The 26,777-nt window shown below is 33.0% G+C and overlaps 1 protein-coding gene across 13 annotated transcripts in view; it reads left to right on the forward strand.

Annotated features, from left to right (window-relative positions):
• The window catches only part of LOC101254459 (ABC transporter C family member 17), a 67,032-nt gene extending 55,035 nt beyond the window's left edge, over nucleotides 1-11,997 (forward strand). For 10 of the 13 annotated variants that reach the window (XM_069292670.1, XM_026028595.2, XM_026028594.2 and 7 more), the window contains 3 exons: nucleotides 9,572-9,693; nucleotides 11,190-11,435; nucleotides 11,531-11,997. In XM_069292670.1, the coding sequence (XP_069148771.1) occupies nucleotides 9,572-9,693; nucleotides 11,190-11,435; nucleotides 11,531-11,710 (548 nt within the window). In that variant the 3' untranslated portion in view covers nucleotides 11,711-11,997. Of the gene's footprint in view, nucleotides 1-9,571; nucleotides 9,696-11,101; nucleotides 11,436-11,530 lie in introns of those variants that run through there. The other 3 variants (XR_011213462.1, XR_011213461.1, XM_026028598.2) reach the window with 3 other exon arrangements.
• The last annotated feature ends 14,780 nt before the right edge of the window (nucleotides 11,998-26,777 follow it).

Raw genomic sequence — 26,777 nt, forward strand, 5'->3', positions numbered from 1 at the left:
ATATATATTTGTTTTTGGATCATAATACTTGTAACCTTTTTGGTGACGAGAGTATCCTAGAAATACACACTTAATTGGTTTTAGTTGGAGTTTGTCATTTCTAGTAGTTAGATCATGGACAAAGCAAGTACATCCAAACACTCTCAAAGGTAGACTATAGGGATTTTGACCTGGAGTTTGATGGTGCAACGCATTGGAGGGCATTCTATTTATCAAATAGCACGCAGTGAGAACGGGATCCAGAGGAACATGATGGTGTATAAATAAAGTACTAGCAGTTTCAATGAGATTACTATCTTTACATTCGGCGACCCCATTTTGTTGAGGAGTATATGCACATGAAATATGGTGAGTGATTCCCTGAGACGACATGAAACTGCCAAAAGGAGATGATAAGTACTTCTTGGCATTATCACTATGTAATACCTTTATTGAAACACCAAATCGATTTCTTATCTCAACACAAAAATTTTGAAAAACAGAGAATACTTCAGAACGATTTTTTCATTAAAAAAAACCCATGTGCGACGGGAAAAATCATCAATAAAGGTAATGAAATATGAAATCCTAAACTTGAAACAACACGGCTAGGGCCCCATACATCTGAATGAACAATATCAACATATATGCAGCCCTGTTATTGTCTCTTTTTGGAAATGAAGTGCGACTATGTTTCCAAAGTTGACAAGACTCACATTCAAAAAAAGACAAACTGGAAAGACTCGGAACTAATTTTTGAAGCTTTGCGACACTCGGGTAACCATGACAATTGTGGAGAAGGTCTGTTGAGGTAGTGGAAGTGAAGGCAACTAGTGGTGGTGATTTTGACATGTCATACAGTCCTTGTTCCAATCGTCTTCCCCATTTTCTGGTCTTATACAACAACAGAGTCGGCCAAAAAAGTGACACCGCAATTGAGGTGTTTCGTTAATTTTCTAAGAGAAATCAAATTAAATGGACATTCAGGAGAAAATAAAACTGATTTTAAGGTAATAGAGGAAAGAAGTTGCATGTCCCCTATTTCATTTACTGCAGTTCTTGATCCATTAGCAAGGGTAACTGCAGATAGGGTTGTGGAATGAATGAATTTGAAAAAAGATTTTGATTACCGGAGATATGGTAGATGCACCATAATCTAATATCCATGGCAAGTGGGTGAAGAGCTGGTTAGACAAGTAAAGGAATTACCATTTTGTGAGGTTCCAAATAAAGGTGATTGTCATGTAGCTGCTTGATACTGCAAATAGTCACTGTAATCTGCTACAGACAAAGTAATGGAATTGACCAGCTGACTATCTGTCTTTATGGGTTTGAACCATGTGAGTTGTACTCCGATTGTTAGTACGCGGTGGTGGACCATGCAATTTCCAACAAGATTGTCGAGAATGGCCTGAATGTTGCAATAGTTGCAATAGGGTCTAGAGTTCCTACTATTCCCCCTTTAATGGACATTTAGTTCCTGTGGATTTTCATTTTTCACAGCTGATACAGATGTCTCAACGTTATTGGTCTCAATTGCTTCTGAACCAATGCGCAATAATCGAGCTGAAACATCGATTATGGAAGGAACTGAGGAACTTGCCAAGATTTGAGCTTTTACCGGTGTCTGATCAGATCTAAGTCCTTTTCTTACTAAAACCATAAAGAAATTATATCTTTGTTGCTCCTGTGTGGTGACACTTTCAGAGAGTGTCATGAGAGAATCGAATTAATCTTTCAAGGTATATATCTGTCCTAAATAACTTGTCATATCTTGATTATTCTGCTGAAGTTGGACTATGTGAGAAATATTTGAGAAAAATATTATTGAATTGTGTATCTAAATTGTTACATTGAGACCCTATTTATAGACACTACATTAGAATCCTTTTCAAACTAGGAATCTTATTCTTATTTCTATTCCAATTTCTATTCCTATTTTAAGTAGGAAATACTTATTTCTATTTTAACACTCCCCCTCAAGCTGGTGCATACAAATCATATGTACCTAGCTTGTTACAAATGTAATTAATACGAGGACCTATGAGGGACTTGGTGAAGATATAAGCTGATCATTTGACTTCACGAATTTCGTAACAATATCTCCTGAGAGTATATTTTCTCAGACAAAATGATAGTCATTCTCAATGTGCTTAGTCCTTTCATGAAACGCTGGATTTGATGTGATATGAAGAGCCTCTTGATTATCACATATAAGTTTCATCTTATCAATTTTGCCAAATTTTAGTTCTCCCAGCAACTGTTTGATCCAAACTAGCTCACAAGTTGTTGTCGCCATTGCTCGATATTCTGATTCCGCACTAGATCAAGCAACCTTATTTTGTTTCGTACTCTTCCACGACACCAATTTACCTCCTAGTAAAACACAATATCCGGATATCTAACGTCATGGCCTTGATTTTCAAAGAGTAGTCCTTTATTGGAAGCTGACTTTATATATCGCAGAATACGAACCACTGCTTCCCAATGACTTTGACAAGGGGAAGTCATAAACTGACTTACAACACTCACAGGAAAAGAGATGTCAGGTCTAGTCACTGTGAGATAACTCAACTTTTCAACGAGTTGTTTATACCTTTTAGGATTACTAAGTGGCTCCCCCTGTCCTAGATAGAGTTTAACATTGGGATCCATAGGAGTGTCAATGGGTCTACATCCCACCATCCCTGTCTCCTCAAGAATGTCTAAGGCATACTTCATCTTGAACATTACCGGTGATAACAATATCATCAACGTAAACAACCAAATAGATACATCGACTTTGTGCAGAATGGTGATAAAACACCGAGTGATCAGCTCCACAGTCATGCCAACTTGCTGAATTACTGTGCTGAACTTCCCAAGCCAAGCTCGAGGAGATTGTTTCAAACCATAAAGTGACCTATGCAATCGAAAATACAAGGCTACTAGACTCCCCCTGAGCAACAAAACCAAGTGGTTGCTCCACATAGACTTCTTTCTCAAGATCACCATGCAGAAAAACATTCTTAATGTCCAGTTGATGAAGAGGCCAATGACGAACGACAGCCATAGATAGATAAAGGCGGACACATGCTATTTTAGCCACAGGAGAGAAAGTGTCACTATAATCTAGCCCAAATATTTGAGTATACGCTTTGGCAACAAGGCGAGCCTTAAGTCGATCAACCTGACTATCTGGGCCAATTTTGACTGCGTAAACCCAACGACAACCAACCGTAGATTTACCTACAGGAAGGGAGACAAGCTCCCAAGTACCACTTTTATGCAAAACAGACATCTAATCAACCATAGTCTGTCTCCATCCAGAATTAGAAAATGTTTCACCATAGTTTTAGGGATGGAAATAGAGGACAAAGACGACACAAAGGCATAATAGGGTGATGATAGACGATGATAACTTAAGAAAGTACAATGTGCATTTCAAGTGGATCGTATACCTTTTTGAATTGCAAGTGGTTGGCTAGGAGGAGGCAAGTCCGCAGTAGGAGCAGGGTCTGGCGCATGACTTGAATCATATGGGACTAGTGTTGGACGTGGACGACGATGATAAGTTACTAGTGGTGGCACTACAACTGGATATGTAGAAGCAACCGTAGATTCTTCAAAGGTTGGCACAAGTAAAACTTGAGGTATGGGTAAGACCATAGATACATCAGGTTGATCAGAAGATATATAATAAGGTTGAGACTCAAAAAATGTAACATCAATGGACATAAGGTATCGATGAAGATCATTGAATAACAACGATACCCTTTTTGAACTCCAGGTTAACCAAGATAGACACATCTGAAGGCACGAGGAGCTAATTTATCTTTCCTTGGGGCTAAATTATGAACAAAGAATAAACTCCCAAAGACACCAGGGGGATAGAATAGAGATGTAACTGAGGAAACAATATGGAATGTGGAAACTGATTCTAAACAGAAGAAGAGGGCATTGTGTTAATTAAATAACAAGAGGAAAGGACTGCATTGCCCCAAAAACGCAGCAAAATGTAGGGTTCAATGAGGAGAGTGCAAGCAGTCTCTATGAGATGCCTATTCTTTCTTTCTGCGACACCATTTTGCTGGGGAGTGTATGGACAAGATGTTTGGTGAATAATTTCGTGGTGAGACATAAATTCCTGAAATTGGGATGATAAGTATTCTAAGGCATTTTCACTACGGAAGGTACTAATAGAAACACCAAACTGATTTTGTAGTTCAGCAAAAAACCTTTGAATATAGAAATTAACTCAAAACGATATTTCATTAAGAAAATCCAAGTGCATCTCGAATAATCATCAATTAAACTAACAAAATAACGAAATCCTAAGGTAGAACTAACTCTACTAGGACCCCAAATATCAGAATGAATTATTGAAAAATTACTCTGAACGACCTTTAGTACAAAATAACGAAATCCTAAGGTAGAACTGACTCATACTAGGAGCCCAAATATCATAATGAATTAATGAAAAAATAGACATTGAATGACCCCTAGTACTACGTGAAAATGTAGCACGAGTGTGTTTTTCAAGTTGACACGACTCACAATCTAATGTGGATAAACTAGACAAACGAGGCACCATATTTTGCAGTTTGGATAGACTTGGATGTCCCAAACGTTTGTGACTTAGATCTGGAAAATCTATAACAGAGCATGCAGTTAAGGAATTAGAAGAAGTAAGATAGTAAAGGCCTTGTAATTCATGTCCTGTTCCAATCGTCAGTCCTGTACTGCTATCCTGCATGAGAAAAAAATCATCAAAAAATGTTATGCTACAATGTAGGGCTTTCGTCAAACAACTAACCGATGCTAGATTAAAAGGAGATTCAAGGACATAAAGAACAGAGTCTAGGGTGACAGAAGATATACGGGTATGGCTTTACCAACCCCTTTTGGTTTTGTTTGAATCCCATTGGCTAAAGAAATAGCTGGAAGAGATTGTGAATAAACAATATCAGATTAAAGTGATTTATTACCAGAGATATGATCAGAAGTCCCTGAGTCTATGACCCATGATCCAAGAGTGCTAGACTGTGACACACAAGTAAAAGAATTACCCGCAACACAAACATCAGGTTGTGCAACTGAAACTACTTATGGAGATGTTAGTTATTTGCATGATACCAAAGGAACTCTCTATATACCTCTAGAATAAGAGGATCATAACTGGGTGGTGGACCATGCAAAATATAACATATGTCACGAGTGTGTCCAGGTTTATGACAATGACTACACTTGGATCGAGGTTTTCCAAAACGTTGTTTACTTGCGCGGTTTCGAAGGAGCTTGTTATATTCCTTTTACACAATAGAATCATAACTAGGTGGTGGATCATGCAAAATATAACATATGTCACGAGTGTGTCCAGGTTTTAACAATGACTACACCTGGATCGAGGTTTTCCAAAACATTCTCTCCCTCGTCTATTCTCCATAGACTGGTATGTATGCTGGAAATTGTCGGAAGCTGCTACCACCAGTATAAAAATATTGGAAGCTACTAGAATCTGCCCACAGTGGCCTGAAAATTCTTATTTTGCCGGAATCTTGCTGGAAACTGCCTAAAAATCACTGAAACCCTAATTTCGGTGATCGGATCTAGAGAAAACTGGTCGGGTTCTGGTCGGAAATACTAGGTGACCCCAACGGAAGAAAATTGCTCGAAAAAAAGTGGCCGGAACAGCACTCACGCGCCGGCGCGTAAACAGATCTCGCCGAAAAATTTTCACCTCCGATCGACGCGTGGAGGGGTGTTTTTCGATGGGTCTGGTGGGGGTTTAGCTACACGAGCTTCCTGATCCTCGTGACGGTGTTGTCTTTTGCACAACACCTTCAAGACGAAAGATGACACAAATCAATCCACTGTCGTCACCAGAATTTGACACCGGTGACTTGAAGTTCTCACCAATGCTCTGATACCATGTGAGAAATATATGGGAAATATTATTGAATTGTGTATCTAAATTATTACATTGAGACCCTATTTATAGACACTACATTAGAATTCTTTTCCAACTAGGAATTCTATTCTTATTCCTATTCCTATTCTTATTCCTATTTTAAGTAGGATATACTTATTTCTATTCTAACCGACTATGTCTGAGAAAACTTTGTATACGTTGTATATCATTCGTATACAAAGTCTTAGCTTTCGTCCAAACTTTATAGCAAGCTTTACAAGATTAAAATAGGTTGAGTAATTTAGGATCCAAAGAGTTCCATAAAAGATTGCATAATTGAGCATCAATTCGAGTCCACTTAGTCCTTTCACTAGCAACAATATCACTAGTATCTTTTAACTAAATGATCTTCATATCCTTGTCCCATAAACCACATCTCAACAGATGGTGACCACGGTGTGTAATTATTACTAGGATAAACTACAGAATATAGCAAACATCAATTTATATTTAATGTATATAGCTACAGTTTAATTTTTTTAAGCTATATGGATATACTTACATATTAATTAGCAAACTTAATTAACCATGAATTATCATTTTATTTAAAAAAAATTATATGTATTTCAATAATTATTACTACTAAATAGGAAAGATATCAGTATACACCTAATAAATGCATTATGCATGTTTTATGGGGCTATGTTCCCCAACTTACCTTATTCAATACTTTTCTCTTTCAATATACATGTATTAACGTCTTTTTTTATTATTTTCCTCCAATTTCCTTCTAATTCAAGATCCTTTGCATGAGTATATAAACGATTTTTGTAATACATCTTCGTTGGGTATTTTCAAATTGTATTATTTTTCTCGTTTATATGAAGTTCATATTTGTGTTACATATATATGTTTCTCGATTTTGTAAGGTTTTCACCGACATTCAAATTTATATTTTAATTATGTTAAAATTATTTTTGATATAAATGACATAATACATGAATACATTTCATTCTCTTGGTGCACATATAATTGTATTTGAATATTGAACACAATTGATTACATAAACATTTGAATACTTGTTATTTTTCATGGATTGTCCAATTAGAAATACAAGTGCATTTGGATACATTAATACATTACATAAATTTGAATGTTTACGTATACAACATATCTATTTATTTTCATAGAATGAAATACATATACATTTTCATATTGTAGTATAGTTCATTGTCATTTTTTTCTAGATTGTCCAATTGTATTGATTTATCAACACGATTGTATTGAGCAATCTTAGAGATACAATTATGCTTATCGTGTATTTGAAACCAAAACAAACAAGATTCATCACAATTACATAAATCAATTTAACTAAAGAAATGTAAGTGAAATACCTTTACGTCTGAACAAGAACAATAACGACATTGTATATGACGTATCCATTTTTTAAAAAAAGTAATTGGAATCCGAAAGTACACACATTGACTATGTAATTATTAGTTATTAATGTAATAATGGAAAGTTGAGAATTTCAGCACATAAAGGGATTGAGTTACCTTATTTTATTCACTATAATTTTAATTGTATCAATGTGTAATTAAAAAAAAATACAGCTAGATAACTATATGAAGTGTAGTCATTTTTAGTAAATAACATACTTATAGCTATTGAAGTTCAATAACCCTATAAATATAGTCATTCTAAAAAAACATTTTAAAAAAATAATTAAAAAAATTTTAAAAAAAATCTACATTATTTTGGGTTAGGGTGGCGTGGTGGTGGGGCTAGTAGGGGGAGGGGGTTGGTAGGGGGTTGGAGTGATAAAAAACTTTTTTTAAGAAAATAATATACTTGTAAAAACGAAAAGTAATTTTTTTAATTTTTTTTTTTTGAGATAGGGGGGCTATAGGGGGTAGGGGTGATAAATAATACTTTCAAAAGATTTTGTTTTTAAAGTTCTTAACAAAATCCCTACTATTATATAGGTATTCATAGTTACCCATATAATCCATTGAGTAACTCATTTTTACCCATTTAAAATATGAATCAAATCGAGTACTTTATCCATTTTTGTTTAACTCGGTTTCCATCGACTCATATTCAACTCAACTGCTTGTTTGCCACTTCTACTCATAAGTAATGAAATCTTTTTCTGTTTTTCAGTTTGTCTGAGAGTATGGTATGAGACTTGGCTCAAATTCATCTTTCAAATAATATGTACTTAATCTGCAAACTGTATCATACTAATTTCTTGCTAAATTCATCCTTGAAATCATCAAGATTAAAGAAAAATGTAGTAATCATGTTAAAGTGGTTCAATATGGATTAAAAATCAAGTAAATCAATGAGATTGAATTTGCATAATCAAAGTAAAAGCTTAAACTTGAATCATTAAAATTCTGTAATGCCTTCTGAAAAATAAAACTTTTTCATGAGGGTAGAACGATACCCTCGTTGAATAGACACAAGGACTTTCGACTGTTAGTTTGAATTGATAAGGTTAAGAGTGGAACCCTATGTCTGCTTTTTCTTGACCGAGATTTATTCTGACTGTGAGAGTTATAACGTTGAAGATGTCGACTTGTCTGATTTATTCTCTCCTAAGAGAAGATAAAATATTGTAGTTTAGGTGTAAAATTGTAAGGAATGGATGGAATTGCCCTAGTGGAAACGTTTTAAAAATTTTTAAAAGCAGTGACCCATGAATCACTCCACGACTCATGGACTGATTCCACGGATCATGGTTTGGATCGTGATTTCCCAGAGGATTCATCCACTTCAAGGATCGTGGATTGCCTTCCACGACTTGTGGTGTCGTGGTTCTGCGGAAAATTTGTCAACTCTCTGTCCAGGTTCCATGTGCCACTTTCCGACTCATAATCCCATTCCACGAGTCGTATTGTGTATCTTGGGAACCTGGGAATTGAACTAAATTGGTGGCTAGTTCCACGGATCGTGGACCTGGTTCACTACTCATGAACCAATTGTGGAACCTGGGACTGCGAAACATCAGACTGGTTTATCTGTGGTAAGTGCTAAATATTCATAGGCTCAAGTTTGAGGTGTTACATACGCTAGGTGCTGATGAATGAGTTTGTAATCCATGTTCTTTTTCATAAACAAATTCACATACTCTGGCAATTTGTACATATGTGAGTCACTGAGTAGGTTTATGTAGATTTCCATGATAACTTGTGAGGTGAAACTCTAGTGTGTTACAATCTTCTCCCTGGAAAATCAAGTTGTGGCACACAATCACATGTGCGATAAAGTCCTCTACAAAATTTTATCTGGGGTTTTCCTGCATCTGCATCTGGTAGCACAAGGTATTGGAATAATAGAAATCCTTAATCTGGTTTGGGGGGTATTGATCTATATTGGGTATAAGAGTGATACTATAATCCAGGACTCGATAAGCCTCAGAATTAGTCCCCTTTCATATATTTTTCTTCCTTCTCTTCTTTCAATTCCTTCTCCCTTCATTCCCATTCTATAGCTATTATGAAAATAGACATACATGGGTCCTTATCTTGCTTGCCCTTGATATAATTTGAGACTACCAAATCTTGCACCAGACCTAGTGAACCCTTATTTATACTCAAATGTATGCTGAAGTTATTGTTGCATGATAACGGATTATCCCCAAAATGTATACTGGTATGCATGTTTTTTTATCATTAATTATCTTTTTATTTTCATTAGGTACTGTACGATTTAATCTTGATCCTTTTAACGAACACAATGATGCTGACTTATGGGAAGCATTAGAGCGGGCACACTTGAAGGATGTCATAAGAAGGAGTACCTTCGGTCTAGATGCTGAGGTGAGCTTATTTCCTTTCAATCTGCTTCAAGTTGAATTCATTACAATTTAAATGATCAGTTGGTGTGGAAAATTGCTGTTCGAGAACTAGCCCAGACCCATAAAAGATAAAAACTCAAAAGTTTTAGATGAAATTCTTATTTAGGTACCGAATAAGCCCTAGTAAGGTAGAGCCATATGTCTTACATGACGAAAGTCCTTATAATACTTACACCGGCATAGAGATCTGCAAGAGGCTGAAAAGCCGTAGTCCACTAGCACTAGCAGGCTAGCAAATAATTCAGTGTCTTCTTTTCAATTTTTTGCTGCCCTTTTTTTTTTAATTCTATTAGGTTAAAGGAAGTTAGGGTGGGCATGATGAGGGAGGTTAACACAGTGTTGTCAAAGGTGCAGTTAAGCCCTAAAGTGAGGCTCAAAATATGTTGAGTGCTTCGGTTTGTTTAATGTGTAGCTTATGTTGTCATCAAGGTTCTAATACATACTTTTCCTTGCCACTAAACCTCTTACGAAGTGGTGACACAAACAATTGGCATTTCACTTTACTGTATTTTTGTAAAATTTCTTTGTATATATTTGTCATTCTTGCTTAATTATTAGTCTTAGACGAAATATGTTTACATTATTTTTTTCGCCCTTTGTGCCTTTTCGGTTACACCCCACACTTTATTTGCATTTATTGCTTAAAGCCCCAATGACCCTTAGAGTTATTTTTGCGCATTTTGCTTTTGATAACACTGGGTAACCTATAAGAGGACTGGGGACTTTGAATTGTGGAACAACGATCATTCTATTCTTAGCAAGATATTCAGACAGAAATGTGATTTAGGGTGATTAAAACATCTTCAACCATTTAGAGCCACAGGAAGTCATGGTGATTGGTGAATTATGTTCAAGATTAAGAATGTTTTTCCCTGTTCCATACCACCGATGAATTTTGATCATCGTAAAGTACCATAATTGAACGTTAGGTAGTTACTTACAGTAACATAAACTGGATTTTATGCATTTGAGAAGAGTGAAATAAATGCTTTTTGAGATGCACACAAGTATATATTGTCGTATAATTATCATGTTTGTATTTATTTCGGTATGTGGTTTGTGAATGTATATTGTTCTAATATAATATTCTTTGCAATGCGTAATGTTGGAGAAACTGTTGTCCTGAGATGGGTTGTTAGTGAAGAAACATGAGGATTCAATTAGTCAACCACAACTTGGTTTGGATTGAGGAATTGTTGTTTGTGTTGTTGATAAAGCTTTATGTAATTCTCTGCAAATCAAATGACAGTTATAAAAAAGAAGTGTATGATATACGTCTTACACATGTTACGGTAGAAGAAAATATTAGGATAACTAGTCAAGTTCGGTAGAAAAACAACATTTTTTGAGAATAACACTTTTTCCCTCAGAAGCATCCCAAAGCTTTTTGACACATTCCATGGAAAAAGTGTCCAAAGATGTTGCTTTGGTCATAATGTTGTTTTGGGCTTAATCAAGGTTTCAGAAGGTGGCGAGAACTTCAGTGTTGGACAGAGACAACTTTTAAGTCTGGCTCGAGCAATACTGCGAAGGTCAAAGATCCTTGTTCTTGATGAAGCCACAGCAGCTGTTGATGTTAGAACTGATGCACTTATTCAGAGAACCATAAGAGAAGAATTCAAAACATGTACAATGCTCATTATTGCTCACCGTCTAAACACCATAATTCACACCAATTGTATCCTAGTGCTTGATGCTGGGAAGGTATGTTCTTGTGAATTTCGTTTATCAACTGTTCTTTCATTCCCTGCTTTACTTTAATTTCCTTCTTTCTAACATTTTCTTCTTGCTTATATTAGGTTGTAGAGTATGATACTCCACAGAACCTCTTTCTTAACGAAAGAAGTGTTTTCTCTAATATCGTTCAGAGCACAGGGGCTGCAAATGCCCAGTATTTACGTAACTTAGTATTTTACAAAGAAAGAGATGACATGTTCATGGAAGAAGAACTCATGCATATAAATGGGATGAGTAGATGAAGGTATCTTCTCAGTGGAATGACAAAGGAGGCAATTGTATATCTGACAAATGTTTTGGAGGGGAACTCATTATTGAAGAGATAAACTTAGTTGCTCTAAGGTTCCTAGAGAAAAATGGTGGTCAATTTTCCTTTATGTTATTGAAGATACAATTTTTGTTTTGCTTCTACACTTCTCATTTCCCTCTTTCACCATATTACTCCTAACTTGGTTGGTTCCTCATATTTTGCAAAAACATAACTTCTAGCCAATACTATATCTACATTGCATACTCTTTTTCTACAAAATTCGTTGAGTTAGAAACCATGCTGTGACATGATTAATGAGCTATAGACTTTTATTTCCACTAAAATTTTGATACTTGGAACATGAATAGAAAATTCAAGGTTGCAGTTACTGCTAGTCATATTGAGAGAAGGCATAATACATATATTGGACCCTAAACTTAGTTTCAAATTTTAATTTTGACCTTCAACTTTCATAATGCACAAACAGACATTTTAACAATTCTACTTTTAAATATATAAACACATGAGTCCTACATGACACAATATACGTAGGACACCATGTAGGACAAAAAATGACATGTAGGATGACATGTGTGTCTATTTGTTCAACTTTATATAAGTTTAAGTGTCTATTTGTGCATACCCAAAGTTGAAGGGAATAAATGTGATTCGAAACTAAGTTAAAGGGCACATTCATGTATTATGTCTATTGATAATGCATTCCACACTCTCAACTGGAATAGTACAGAAATTCTAGGTAATGACTACTTCAGTTGAAATTCTGAAATAGTTTTCCTCATTATTGTTTATTTTCATTATAATTTATGCCTCTCAAAATGCTAAAACTAGATCAAAATTTAGTATGACAAATTTCTTGCTTCTGTTTTGGTTCAAGTTATGCTGTGATGAGCAGATTGAGGCAGGACAAAGCTCCTCATCTTGGTGATGATATAGAAGAGGAATCAGAATCCTAATAAATTGCAGTGACATATTTTCTAGTTCTTTTCCCCTATTGCATTGGAATACAACCTTTTTATTTCCATCCGTATCTCTGAACTGTCAAAAAAAAAAAATTCTGCCACCTCTGATAAACAATTGCATTGAATAATCTCCAAATATCATATCATATATATTTATATAAATGAGAACACAAAAATTAGAATTCACTTTTAATTTATTTATTTTTAAAAGACTAGCCTTTCTCTTTTTTGAAAAGTTGCAATTTTAATGAAGAGCTGTGACTTAAATGAAGAGTTGTGAGTTTTATCAAAAGTTGTGATTTTATGACAATTAGGAACCTTAATGAAGAGTTGTGACTTTATGAAAAGTTATGACTTTTATGAAAGCTTGTGAACTTTTAAAAAGGTTGCAACTTTTCCAAATAGTTGCAACAGTTCTAATAAGGTGCAATAAACATTTGTTTACATTACCATTTGTTGTCTATAAATAGGGGGATTTCCTCTTATTCTAAAACAACAAAAAAATTGATCTTTTATTTTCGCAAATCTAAATATTCGTGTTATATGCTCTTGTTGAGTGACTAACTAACACAATTGTTTTTGCATTAATAAGTTGGTGAATAAAATTGTTCCATCCTGAGAGGATATCATTCTTTAAACCTCTGGTATTGAAGGGGAATTTTTTTTAAGGGGACATTGTGCATTCATTAGACTCGATTTTTCCTTTTCTACTTCATTCTATTTTTACATATCACGGTATATTTTTCTTACACTCATTAATTTATGCTTATGATATTAATTTTTGTTTTTAGTACATCTTTTACACTCTTTGTTTATGTTTTTTCAACGTTATTGTGTTTGGTTATATTGAACATATACACATATAGTATATATATTCATTTACAGAAAATAATTATTGTACTCAGTTTCAAGAATTCATATTTGATATTCTATATTGAATTTTATAACTTAAAAGTACTATATATAAGCTTACATGAATCGATTTTTACATATATGTGAAATATCTCACTCATTAATTGAAGATATTCATTATCGTAATTTGTTTTTTGAATATGTAAACAAGTTTTTGAATTTTCTCCTAAGACATATATTACAATTGTATAATCTATGCAACTTAACTGTTTCTTTTTGTTACGAAATGTTTTTGTGTATATATTCTTATTTTCTTCTTTATTTTTCTTTCAATATTGATTAAAGAACCAATATTTATTATTTCGTGAATAACTCATTAATTAAAGGTTCTTGAGTAATGTGATAATGACAAATAATCAAACTCATGTTGGATTATTGCTAATATATTTTAAGAACTTATTTTCAATTATTTTTAATGTATGAATATTAGTAAAGATATTTGCAAGTTCAATGCAATTATTATTTATGAAAAGAACTCTATGTTCGCCTATGTCGGGCCACCACAAGCAAGAATGTTCTTTTAAATTTATTTATTTTTAAAACTAGTCTTCCTCTTTCATTGACTTTTATGAAAAATTGCGATCTGAATGAAGAATTGCGACTTTTATCAAAAGTTGTGACTTTTATGAAAATTTGTGATTTTAATGAAGAGTTGTGACTTTTATTAAAAGTTGGGACTTTTATTAAAAGTTGGGACTTTTATGAAAAGTTGTAATTTAACGAAGAGTTGCAACTTTTACGAAAATTGTGAACTTTCCGAAATGTTGCAACTTTTTCAAATAGTTGTAACATTTCTGATAAAGCACAAAAATATTTGTTCACACTATCATTTGTTGTCTATGAATAGAGGGATTTTCTCTCATTTTAAAACAACAAATTTTTTTATTTACTTCTTCTACTTCCGCAAAATTAAATATTCGTGTATTTTACTCCTATTGAATGACTTACTTACACTAGTGTTTTTGAATTAATAAGTTGGTGAATAAAAAATTTTCATCCTTAAAATTGTTCCATGCTTAGATGATGTAATTCTTTAACCCTTTGGTATTGGAGGGGAATAGTTTCTTAAGGGCAAATTTTGCATTCACTGGACTTGATTTTTTTCCTTTCTATTTCATTCTATTTTTATATCCTTGTATATTTTCTTACACTCATTAATTTATGCTTATGATGTTAGTTGTTATTTTTGAGTACATATTTTAAACTCGGTTGTTTATGTTTTTGCAAAGTTATTGTCTTCAGTTATATTGAACATATACACATATACTACATATATTCATTGTGCATAAAATAATTTACATTACTCAGTTCCAAGAACTAGTGTTTTGATATTCTAGATTAAATTCTATAACTCAAAAGTAATATATATAAGTTAACATTTTATCTACATAGATATAAAATTTCACACTTATCAATTGAAGAAATTAATTATCCAAGTTCAAATGTTATAATTGTTTTCATGTTCAAGCATTTTTTTTTTTGAATATGTTAACAAATTTTTGAATTTTCTCTTAATACATATATCACAATTGTATAATCTATGCAACTTAAATGTTTCTTTTTATTTTGAAATACCTTGTATATAAATTTTTACCTTCTTCTTTATTTTCCTTTTAATGTTGATTAAAGAATCAATGATTTATGATTTCGTGAATAATTTATTCATTAGAGGTTCTAGAGTTATATGATGATGACAAATAATCAAATTCATGTTGGACTATCTAAAATAATTTAAGAACCTCTTTTTTCATTATATTTAGATATTAGTACAAAATTATTTGCAAGTTCAATATAATTATTATTTATGAACGCGCGAAGAATGGGCAAATACCCTAGTATATATATATATATATATATAAGTTTTTTCTTCGAGGCCCGCCTACGTGGAGCCACTTCAAACCATAATTCACTTTTTATTTATTTTTGAGAAAATGCACAAGTATTCCCTCAACCTATGTCCTGAGATTTTGGGCATAGGTTGAGGGGGTACTTGTGCATTATTCCTTTAATTTTTCTTAAACTAGTCTTTCTTTCCATGAAAAGTTCTAACTTTGATGAAAGTTGTGACTTTAATGAAGAGTTGTGACTTTATGATAAGTTGCATCTTTTATGAAAAGTTGTGACTTTTATGAAAAGTTGTAACTTTTGTGAATGGTTGTGACCTTTCCGAAGGGTTGCAACTTTCCAAATAGTTGTAACCTTTTCGATTAGGCACAATAAATATTTGTTCACACTGCTATTTGTTCTCTATAAATAGAGAGATTTCCTCTCATTTTAAAACAAGAAAAATCATGAACCTCTTCTTCTTCTTCTTCACAATTAAATATTATGTAATTTTCTCATGTTGAGTGCCTCAGTGACGTCATTGCTTACGTTACAAATCTTGGTATGTATTTTACGATCCCTAATTTATGCTTATGTTAATAAGGATAAGTGATAAGTTGTAATAATTTTCATTTCCCTTTACATTATTAATCTTTGGCATGATACATAATATGCCCTTTAACTTGGCTTCAAATCAAATTTATGCCCTTCAACTTTGGGTGTGCAAAAGTAGACACTTAAACTTGTATAAAATTGAACAAATAGACACAAATGTCCTACATGACATTCTACATGTCATTTTTTTCCCTACGTGATGTCCTATATGTATTGTGTCATATAGGACTCATGTTTCTACTTGTTCAAGTTTAAGTTCCTACTTGTGCATACCTAAAGTTGAAGGTCATAAATGTTAATTGAGGCCATGTTAAAGAGCAGATTTATATATTATGCCTTAATATTTTATGTAGGATAATATAGTATTTTAATGACTGATAAGTTTTAAGTATTATTATATTATTCTATGATATTAATTTCACGCGCGAAGCACGAATAATTTTACTAGTTATTAAAATATTTCGAGTTTTTTTTATATTATACTTTCTAAAGATTATCATTTCATTAACTTTTGTCAGACCTTAAGCAGTGACTTGTTTTCTATTAGTATGATTGAAAGAGTAACAACCAATTGAATGGAACTATCCTATCCCTTATTTTTATGTAATAAAGTAAAATACATCTATTTAGTATTTGCATCCTGTGCTTCGAGACTTTTAAGTAAATTGATATTGAGTTTTTTGACGGTAGGGATGGTTTTGGTTGGTACAAGAGTAAAATGGGCAAGTTTTAACACTTCTGACGTACTTCGAAATATTCTAGAAATATGTAGGTTGTGCTTTGGCACAAGCATAGTGTGCGCCTGTAACATCCTAAAAATTACTAAGCTAAATTTTGAACCATCATGCGTATGGGTATAGGTTTAATCATGGGCAATTCTTCTGAGAAATTATAGAGCAATAGTGCAGCGAAAATAGTTTGATCGACTTACTTGTAGCCATTATTAGTGATATAGTTGAAGTCGTCAACTTTGTTTTCCAATTCGGTAATTCTTCTCTTCTTCAAAGATCTTCTAAGAACTCAAAACCTCACTCATAGATAATACAGAGTTTAAAAGAAGCAATGTGCTTAGGGACCTTTGAACCAAATGACATATGTATACATGTGTTTCCATCAAGAATGATTTTCAAAAGTTGTTGTGATGGACAAAAGTACAACGAGGTTATGGAAAGTTTTACAACATGGGATAAGGAGCAGTTACCAACCTTCACATTAGTGAGATAATGAGTAGTTATCAACCTTCCGATTAGTGGGATAATGGATAGTTACCAATCGTTAGATTTGCGGAATAACGGGTCCATGTAATACTGACTATTTAGCATCAACAAAATGTTAGCATTCTCCCACTTGGTACGTACATTCTAATACCATTAATGAAATATAAGACATGAATCATGGTGATAGTTTCTCTGGGAGCGAGCAGTATCTTCCATATATCACAATGCACTACGTCTCCAAACTTTAGCCCATTTAGTTGATAAAGAAACTCAATATTTATTATAGGTCCATACTTTAGCGATATTATTGAAAATAACGCTAAATATGAACACAATTAATGAGAAATATCATATAAAAAAGAGTTTTATAAATATTCATTGTTACAACAAATTTTTACATAATGGAAATGAGTCCCATTATACTACATGATCCTTCAATTTCTGTGGTGGCATGCCTTTAGATCAGCTAACATTACTTCATTGCTAATGTGATCAATGACCACTTTCTTGTCTTTAATACGTTCTATTTTAGCTAGATATTTGATGTGTTTGCTTCGACTACCACTTTTGTCGTTCTTAGCCATAAAGACAACAACTGCAATGCCACAATATAACCTTAATGACTTATATATAGAGTCAAAAATTCTAAGTCTAGAAATAAAATTCATCAACTATACACCATATGAGGTAGCCATAAAATAAGAAACGAAATCAACCTCCATAGTAGAAGTAGTAACTAGAGTCTATTTAACACTTCTCTAAGATATAGCTCCAACAGCTAACAGAAATATGTATCTTAAAGTTAATTTTCACGATCAACACAACCAACAAGTTCTAAATCAAAGTACCCAATAACTTCCAAATCATCTGATCGTTTGTACATAAACATGTACTCTTTTATCCCTTAAGGATTTCTTAAGACTTTCTTTGCATCTCTTTAGTGGTCAAGACGTGGATTACTTTGATATCTTTCTAACATTCCAACAAAAAATGATGTATCAGGTCTTCTACAAACCTGAGCATAGATCAAGCTTCCGATAGCAGAAGCGTATGAAATGTCCTTCATTTGTTCCCTCTCAAGATCTTTCTTCGGGCACTGATTTAAATTGAACTTGTCACCCTTTAAGATAAGAGCTACACTTGGTGCTAACTCTTTCATTCGGAAACTAACTAAAATTTTATTGATATAGGATTCTTGAGATAAACCTAAGGTACCTTGATGTATATCTCAATGAATCTTAATACCAATAACATAAGATACATCACCCATGTCTTTCATATCAAAACTTTTAGAGCGTAATTTTTCACCTCGTATATTATTCTCTTATCATTAGATGCAAGTAAGATAACATTCACATATAGAAAAAACCAATTGAAGGGAACTATCATGTCCCTTATTTTTATGTAATAAATCAAAATACTTTAATTTATTATTCGCATCGTGCATTTCGACACTTTTAAGTAAATTGATATTGAGTTTTTTGACGTTAGGATGGTTTTTGTTGGTACTTGAGTAAGACAGGCGAGTTTTAACACTTTGGACGTACATTGAAATATTCTCGAAATATGTAGGTCGTGCTTTGGAACAAGCATAGTGTGCACCTGTAACATCCTAAAAATAACTAAGTTAAATTTTGAACCATCCTGCATATGGGTATAGGTTTAATCCTAGGTAATTCTTGTGAGAGATTATAGAACAATATCACAGTGAAAATAGTTTGATGGACATACCTCCAACCATTGTTAGTGATATAGTTGAAGTCGTTGACTTCGTTTTCCAATCCGATAGTTCTTCTCTTTTACAAAGATATTCTAAGCATTCAAAACCTCACTCTTAGATGATATGGAGTTTAAAGAAGCAATGTGCTTAGGGACCTTTGATCCTAATGACATATTTATACTTGTGTTTCCATCAAGAATGATTTCAAAAAGTTGTTGTGATGGACAAAAGTACAAAGAGGTTATGTTAAATTTTACAATATGGGATAAGGGGTAGTTACCAACCTTCAAATTAGTGGGATAATGAGTAGTTGTCAATCTTCAGCCTACTGCGATAATGGGTAGTTACAAATCGTTAGAATAGCGGAATAACGGGTCCATCTAATACGGACAATTTCAACATTATCAAAATGTTATCATTCACCCTCTTGGTACGTATATTCTAATACCATCAATGAAATATAATACATGAATCATGGTGATAGTTTCTCTAGGAGCAAGTAGTATCTCCCATATATCACAATTCACTATGTCTCCAAACTTTAGCCCATATAGTTAATGAACAAACTCAATATTTATTATCGGTCCATATTTTAGCGATATTTATGAAAATAAAACTGAATATGCATACAGTCAATGAGAAATATCATATAAAGTAAATTTTTATAAATACTCATTGTTACAACGAATTTTGGCATAGTGGGACTTAGTCCCATTATACTATATGATCCTTAAATTTCTGTGGTGGAATGCCTTTAGATAAGCTAACAATACTTCGATTCTAATGTGTCCAATGAACCACTTTCTTGTCTTTAACACGTTCTCTAAAAGATAGATATTTGATGTCGATGTGTTTGCTTCGACTACCCCTTTTATTGTTCTTACCCATAAAGACAACAACTAAATTGCCACAATATAATCTTAATGGATTATATATAGAGTCGACAATTCTAAGCCTAGAAATAAAACTCATCAACCATACACCATGTGAGGTAGACATAAAACAAAAAAAGAATTTAGTCTCCATAGTTGAAGTAGTAATGAAAGTATATTTGGCACTTCTCTAAGATATATCTCCAACAGCTAACATAAATATGTATCTTAAAGTTGATTTTCGTGATCAACACAAGCAATAAATTTTAAACAGAGTACCCAATCACTTCCAAATCATCTTATCGTTTTGACATAAGCATGTACTCTTTTGTCCCTTAAAGATATGTTAAGATTTTATTTGCATCTCTTCAATGGTCAAGACATGAATTACTTTGATATCTTCCTAAAATTCCAACAACAAATGATGTGCCAAGTATTCTACAAACCTGATCATAGATCAAGCTTCCAACAACAGAAACGTATGAAATGTCCGTTATTTGTTCCCTCTCTAGATCTTTTTCGGGAACTGATTTAAATTAAACTTGTCACCCTTCACGATAAGAGCTACACTTAGTTCTACCTATCTCATTCGGAAACTAACTAAAATTTTATTGTTATAGGATTCTTGAGATAAGCCTAAGGTACCTTGATGTCTATATCGATGAATCTTTATACCAATAACATAAGATTCATCACCCATGTATTTATTATGAAAACTTTTAGAAAGAAATTGTTTCACCTTATATACCATTCCCTTATCATTGGATGCAAGAAATAGATATTGATATTTTATTACAGTACGGATGGTTTTGGTTGGTAACAGAGTAAAATGGACAAGTTTTAACACTTCTGATGTACTTTGAAATATTCTTGAAATATGTAGGTCATGTTTTGGCATAAGCTTAGTGTGCAACTGTAAAATCTAAAAAATTACTAAGCTAAATTTTAAACCATCCTGCATATGGGTATAGATTTAATCATGGGTGATTCTTGTGAGAAATCATAGAGCAATAGCGCAGCGAAAATAGTTTGATCGACATACCTCCAACCATTGTTAGTGCTATAGTTGAAGTCGGCGACTTCGTTTTCCAATCCGGTATTTCTTCTCTTCTGAAAAGATTTTCTAAGCACTCAAAACCTCACTATTAGATGGTAAGGAGTTTAAAAAGAGTGTGCTTAGGAACCTTTGAACCAAATGACATATTTATACTTGTTTTTCCATCAAGAACGATTTTCTGAAGTTGGACAAAATTTCTAAGAGGTTATGGAAAGTTTTACAACATGGGATAAGGGGTAGTTACCAACCTTCTAATTAGTGGGATAATGACTAGTTATCAACCTTTAGATTAGTGCGATAATGGGTAGTTACAAATCGTAAGATTAGCGGCGTAAATGGTCCATCTAATACGGACCATTTCTGCATAAACAAAATGTTAACATTCTCCCACTTGGTACGTACGTTCTAATACCATTAATGAAATATAATACACGAATCATGGTGATAGTTTCTCTAGGAGCTAGTAGTATCTTCCATATATCACAATTCACTATGTCTCCAATCTTTAGCCCATTTAGTTAATGAACAAACTCAATATTTATTATAGGTCCATATTTTAGCGATATTTATGAAAAATAAAACTGAATATGCACATAGTCAACGAGAAATATCATATAAAATTGATTTTTATAAATACTCATTGTTACAACGAATTTTTACATACTGGGACTGTCAGTCTCGTTAAACTATATGATCCTTAAATTTCAGTGGTGGAATGCCTTTAGATCAACTAACATTACTTCGATGCTAATCTGTTCAATAACCACTTTCTTGTCTTTAACACGTTCTCTTATAACTTGATATTTGATGTCGATATGTTTGCTTCGACTACCACTTTTATTGTTCCTAGCCATAAAGAAAACTACTGAATTGCCACAATATAATCTTAATGGATTATATATAGAGTCGAAAATTCTAAGCCTAGAAATAAAACTCATCAACCATACACATGTGAGGTAGCCATAAAACAAGAAACGAATTTAGTCTCTATAGTTGAAGTAGTAATTAAAGTCTATTTGGCACTTCTCTAAGATATATCTCCAACAGCTAACATAAATATGTATCTTGAAGTTGATTTTCGTGATCAATACAGCAAATAAATTTTAAAGCAGAGTACTCAATAACTTCCAAATCATCTAATCGTTTATACATCAACATGTACTCTTTTGTCTCTTAAAGATATCTTAAGACTTTATTTGCTTCCTCCAGTGGTCAAGACATGGATTACTTTTATATCTTCCTAACATTCCAACAACAAATGATGTGCCAAGTATTCTACAAACCTTATCATAGATCGAGCTTCCGACAACAGAAACGTATGAAATGTCCTTCATTTGTTCCCTCTCTAGATCGTTCTTCGGGCATTCATTTAAATTGAACTTGGCACCTTTGTTTGACTTTTTGGTCTGCTTGCCTTTAATGTAGTCCGTACAAGTATCAAAATCAGTAAAACTAAAAGTACTAAGTACTTTGTCATTTACTTATCTGTTAATTTAATCAATGGAAGTATGTCCTAATCTCTGATACCATAGATAGCGAAATCTGCATTCAAAACACATCATTTAGTATGTCCTAATCTCTGATACCATAGATAGCGAAATCTGCATTCAAAACACATCATTTAGTGCCAGCTTGTACATGCATAACAGTATGAGAGAAAATAACATCAGACAATATACCATACCCAACAAGTTTGGATTTATAAAATAGTTTGGAATAACCTTTTAAAAAGAAGCGATATCCTAAAAGTACAACGCTTGATACTTAAATTAAATTTCTAGAAAAATTAGAAACATAAAAGGTCTTTTATAACTCTAAAATAAATCACTACTAAGAATTAAACTGCATGTCCCAATAGCTTCCACATGCGACTACATCTTGTTTCTAGAATAGATGTTTAGCTAAGCTTCGACTGGCTTCCACGGGTTTCTTAAATTCTGCAAGGAATTCATAATATAGATTGCGAAAGCAAAATCAATCCACCAGGTGTTATGATTAACATCAATCATATTATATTCATAACAAACAAGAGAAACAAAAATACCTTTCTTAAAAAGCCATTGTTAAAACTTGACACAAACCTGCCTTATGTGCCCTTCGTTCTACAAAAGCAACGCTTGGATTCTTTCTTGATATTAGTTTCAAGTGCTACCTTTCCTTTAGACATCTTGTTGGATTTATTGATCTTCTTTCCTTGAATATTCATTTGCACTTTCTCCTGTTTTCATTAGCAGTCGACCTTCTTCTTGAACACACATGGCCATGAGTTCATTAACATACCATTTATCTTTATGTGTGTTATAACATATCTTAAAGGGGACATACTGTGTTGGTAGAGTATTCAACATATAGTGAACAAGAAAAGTTTTAGACATTTCAACCTCAAGAATCTTTAGTTGAGCCGTTAAGTCTCGTATGTTCACAATGTGCTCACACACTTGTCAAGCTCAGAGCCTACACCCTGGGCCGAACTGACACTCGAGAATCATTGTTGGTTGCAAGAGAACTTAGTAATCACCGGAATACTTAACTTAACAAAGATAAACCCATATAAAACTAGAATATCTTAAAGAAAACATTCAACAAGCCAATAAGGCAAACTCAAGTCTTTAGACAACAATTGAAATGAATAAGACTAAAGAACTAATATTATCTAACTGTATATGAAGCCTCTAAAAACTATGACGGAGATCGAGAAAAACCCCTGATCATCCTAAACAACTGAACTACTAAAGCAATAAAAGGGGATCCTCCAAAATGCGATGAGGCTCACCAACAAACTTTAAGATCCTCGACTGGATCAACAAAACTCTGGATATTGGTCCTGATTACCTGTATCTACATCACAAAATGATGTAGGACAAATTGCATCAGTACATTGAATTCATGAGCAAGTGAGGGAAAACTGAACATGACAAAAGCTCGAAATGAATTCTGAATGAAACACTTACCTCAGGTTTAGTCAACTCATGGATACCTAACTCAATGTACAAAAAACAATAATAAAGATGCAGTTTATATAAAGCATTTAAAAACTATGTAAAAACTTAATATACATAGATAGTAAAGAAATCTAATGTTGTGGGAGTTTCTCTAACCGACAACCATCATTATGATATAAAGTGATGATATAATGTCTCGCTCACGCTGCCAGAATTGTCGTATAACTTGTTGTCGGGATAGATAATGCCTCAAATATGTAGATCCACTTGTCTATGCTAAAAAGTATTAAGGAATAATCTACAAGTATAACCCTTTCTACCCATGATGACTACATGATTTATGGAGACATTGAGTTATCATGAACTCGCCCTCATATCGGTGCTCAATACTACTCCTTATATATGATCAACTCATATGTTAAAATAAAACTCTTTCTGTGATTTGAGTAACTACTCAAAAATTTATCTCTTGAAAGAGATGGAACTCAAAAATGCTCAAGAAAACTCATTTGGAAATTAGTGTTTGGTCTTATCTTAAAGGTGAAAACATTTGTTCTTTGGGATTATTTGTTCCCATATATCATTTAAGGAGATGAAGTTGGTCTTACTCTTTCTCAAACTCAAGGCTTAAGTCTTTAAAACAAGTTAGAATTATGGCATAAGACTTTTGAAAGACTCTTAAAACTCTCATGACTTGACTCTTAGCTCCACCTTGAATTTGATTTATGAATTTAAGGGACATGATCTCATGTTATAGAAAACTTAGATGTACTTTAGAGTGTATATATCAACTAGGAAAGATAGGTACCATGTTAGGAAACTCAAACGGAAAAAAGTGGAAAAGGGTAGAAGACATGGTGTCCCTGACGCTCTGAATGGTGCGGGGCGCCAGAGAGAAAACTTCAGAAGTTGGGTGGGGGCGCATTGGCTAGTGTGTGCCCCATAGCCCACACTACAAAGTTTGTTTGTGTCGCTTTAAGTAGCACGGCGCCCCAACCCCCTCCCCATGTGTTTGACGAATTTTCTTGCTCGTTTTCGACTCCAAACCCTTTAGATAACTAGTTTCTCTCCCAAACGCTAAGAATCGAATGCACAACCAAAATTTGGAAGAATCTACTCAAAACAAAAATCTTCATGAATTCGATTCAAGAACCTCTCAACAATTTCAACAAATCAATAAACCAATAGAATTTCAATAAAACCCATCAAGAACTCAAGTTTCTATACTTTCAAGAAAATATATATTCGTGTAATTAAATGATGATTGGCGCGCGGGTGAAATAAATCCAATGCTATGTGATCTCATGTACCTCGTTGGGATCAATCCTTAATGAAATTCACAAGCACACTTAGAACGTGACTAATCCTTGCTTCTTCTCCTCTTTTTTCCTCTTCTTTTATCTTCTCTCAAAACCCTAACTTAAACTTGTAATGTAAACTGAAAAAAATAAATTTATACCCCAAATAAATTACTAAAAATTAAATTAATTAATTGGGTAGTGAAAAGATAATAATACCCTTCTAAAATCCGGTTTTGACTTTTCTCATCTATGCAACCTAACTTCGAATAATCATATCTCCTTCATACAAACTCGAAATCAAGAAAACTTGATGACGTTGCAAAGATAATTCAAATATCTTTCCTACAGTATCTACTAGCATATCTAACTCATTCTGAACTAGGACTTATGGTTGTTTGAAATTGACTCAAAACTCATACTTAGCTTAATTTTGTCAAACTTTTCAATTTAAATTATTTCCAAAAATGATTTCTTTCTAATTATAGTTCTTTATAGTTCTTTCCAATAGTGAGGTGTTACAACACTGGTGAGCCAAATTGATGATAATTTCATAATTTAAGGTGTTGATAAGTGCGTTGTCTAAAGTCTCAAACTGTTCACCAATAACCTTCAGTAATGTTGTTACATTGTTATAATGTTTGACAGATTCACGAATACCAACAGAGATTTTGGTCTTAGCGAATATACCACTCAAATGATTACAACATTCACATTATTCATAAAGAACAATCTCATCTTGAGTATTGATTTCATTTATAGATGACTCATCTTTTCTGATAGAATAATCACTATTTATACGCCCTAAATGAAAGCAGAATTCTCTCATTTCAAATCTAATAATTCTCACCATTCAGTTCGGAAATATCGCATATTTCAAAGAAATTTTCAAGTTGTGTTACTCCAAAAATATAGACACATACTTATATGGCTGGCAGTGGTTGTGGAATCGACACTACTGGACCAGGACTGGCCGAACCGGATGAAATCGAGCACCACAAGCTGGTACCTATCGAAATGATACCGATAGTTCTAGATAAAGGAAGGAGTACCTGTCATGGTCCGCTAACGAACCGGGACCGGACGAACCGGTTTAGCTCGAAACCAATGGCTACTTTTTAAAAAAAAAATTATTATAAACAATTAATAATTAAAATAAAAAATAGGCTAATTTAAAGAAAATAATTATTACTCAAATAGTACTAAAACTATTATAATTTTAAAGTTAAAAATTTATACTTTTCAAACTTTTAAAGTGTGAAATTAAAATTTCATAATTATAGTTTGAAATTTTGAATTTAAATTATAGTTTGAATTTAAATTTTAAATTATATATATGAAGTTTGAAAGTTTGACTTTAAATTTTAAATTATATATTTATAGTTTGAAAGTTTGAATTTAAATTTAAAATTATATATTTGTACTTTGGAAGTTTGATTTTATTAAACTTTTAACTTTAAAAGTTTGAATACTTAAATTCAAAATTTCAAAAAGTAGTTATAAAAGTTCAAATTTCAAACTTTGGGGTTGTAAAAGTTTAAATTTCAAACTTTAAAAACTATAGAAGTTTAACTTTCACAATAATAAAATTTAAACTATAGTAAAATTTATATTTATGAGAA

Source organism: Solanum lycopersicum, chromosome 12 (genome assembly GCF_036512215.1).
Source record: "Solanum lycopersicum chromosome 12, SLM_r2.1".
NCBI classification, from domain to species: Eukaryota; Viridiplantae; Streptophyta; class Magnoliopsida; order Solanales; family Solanaceae; genus Solanum; species Solanum lycopersicum.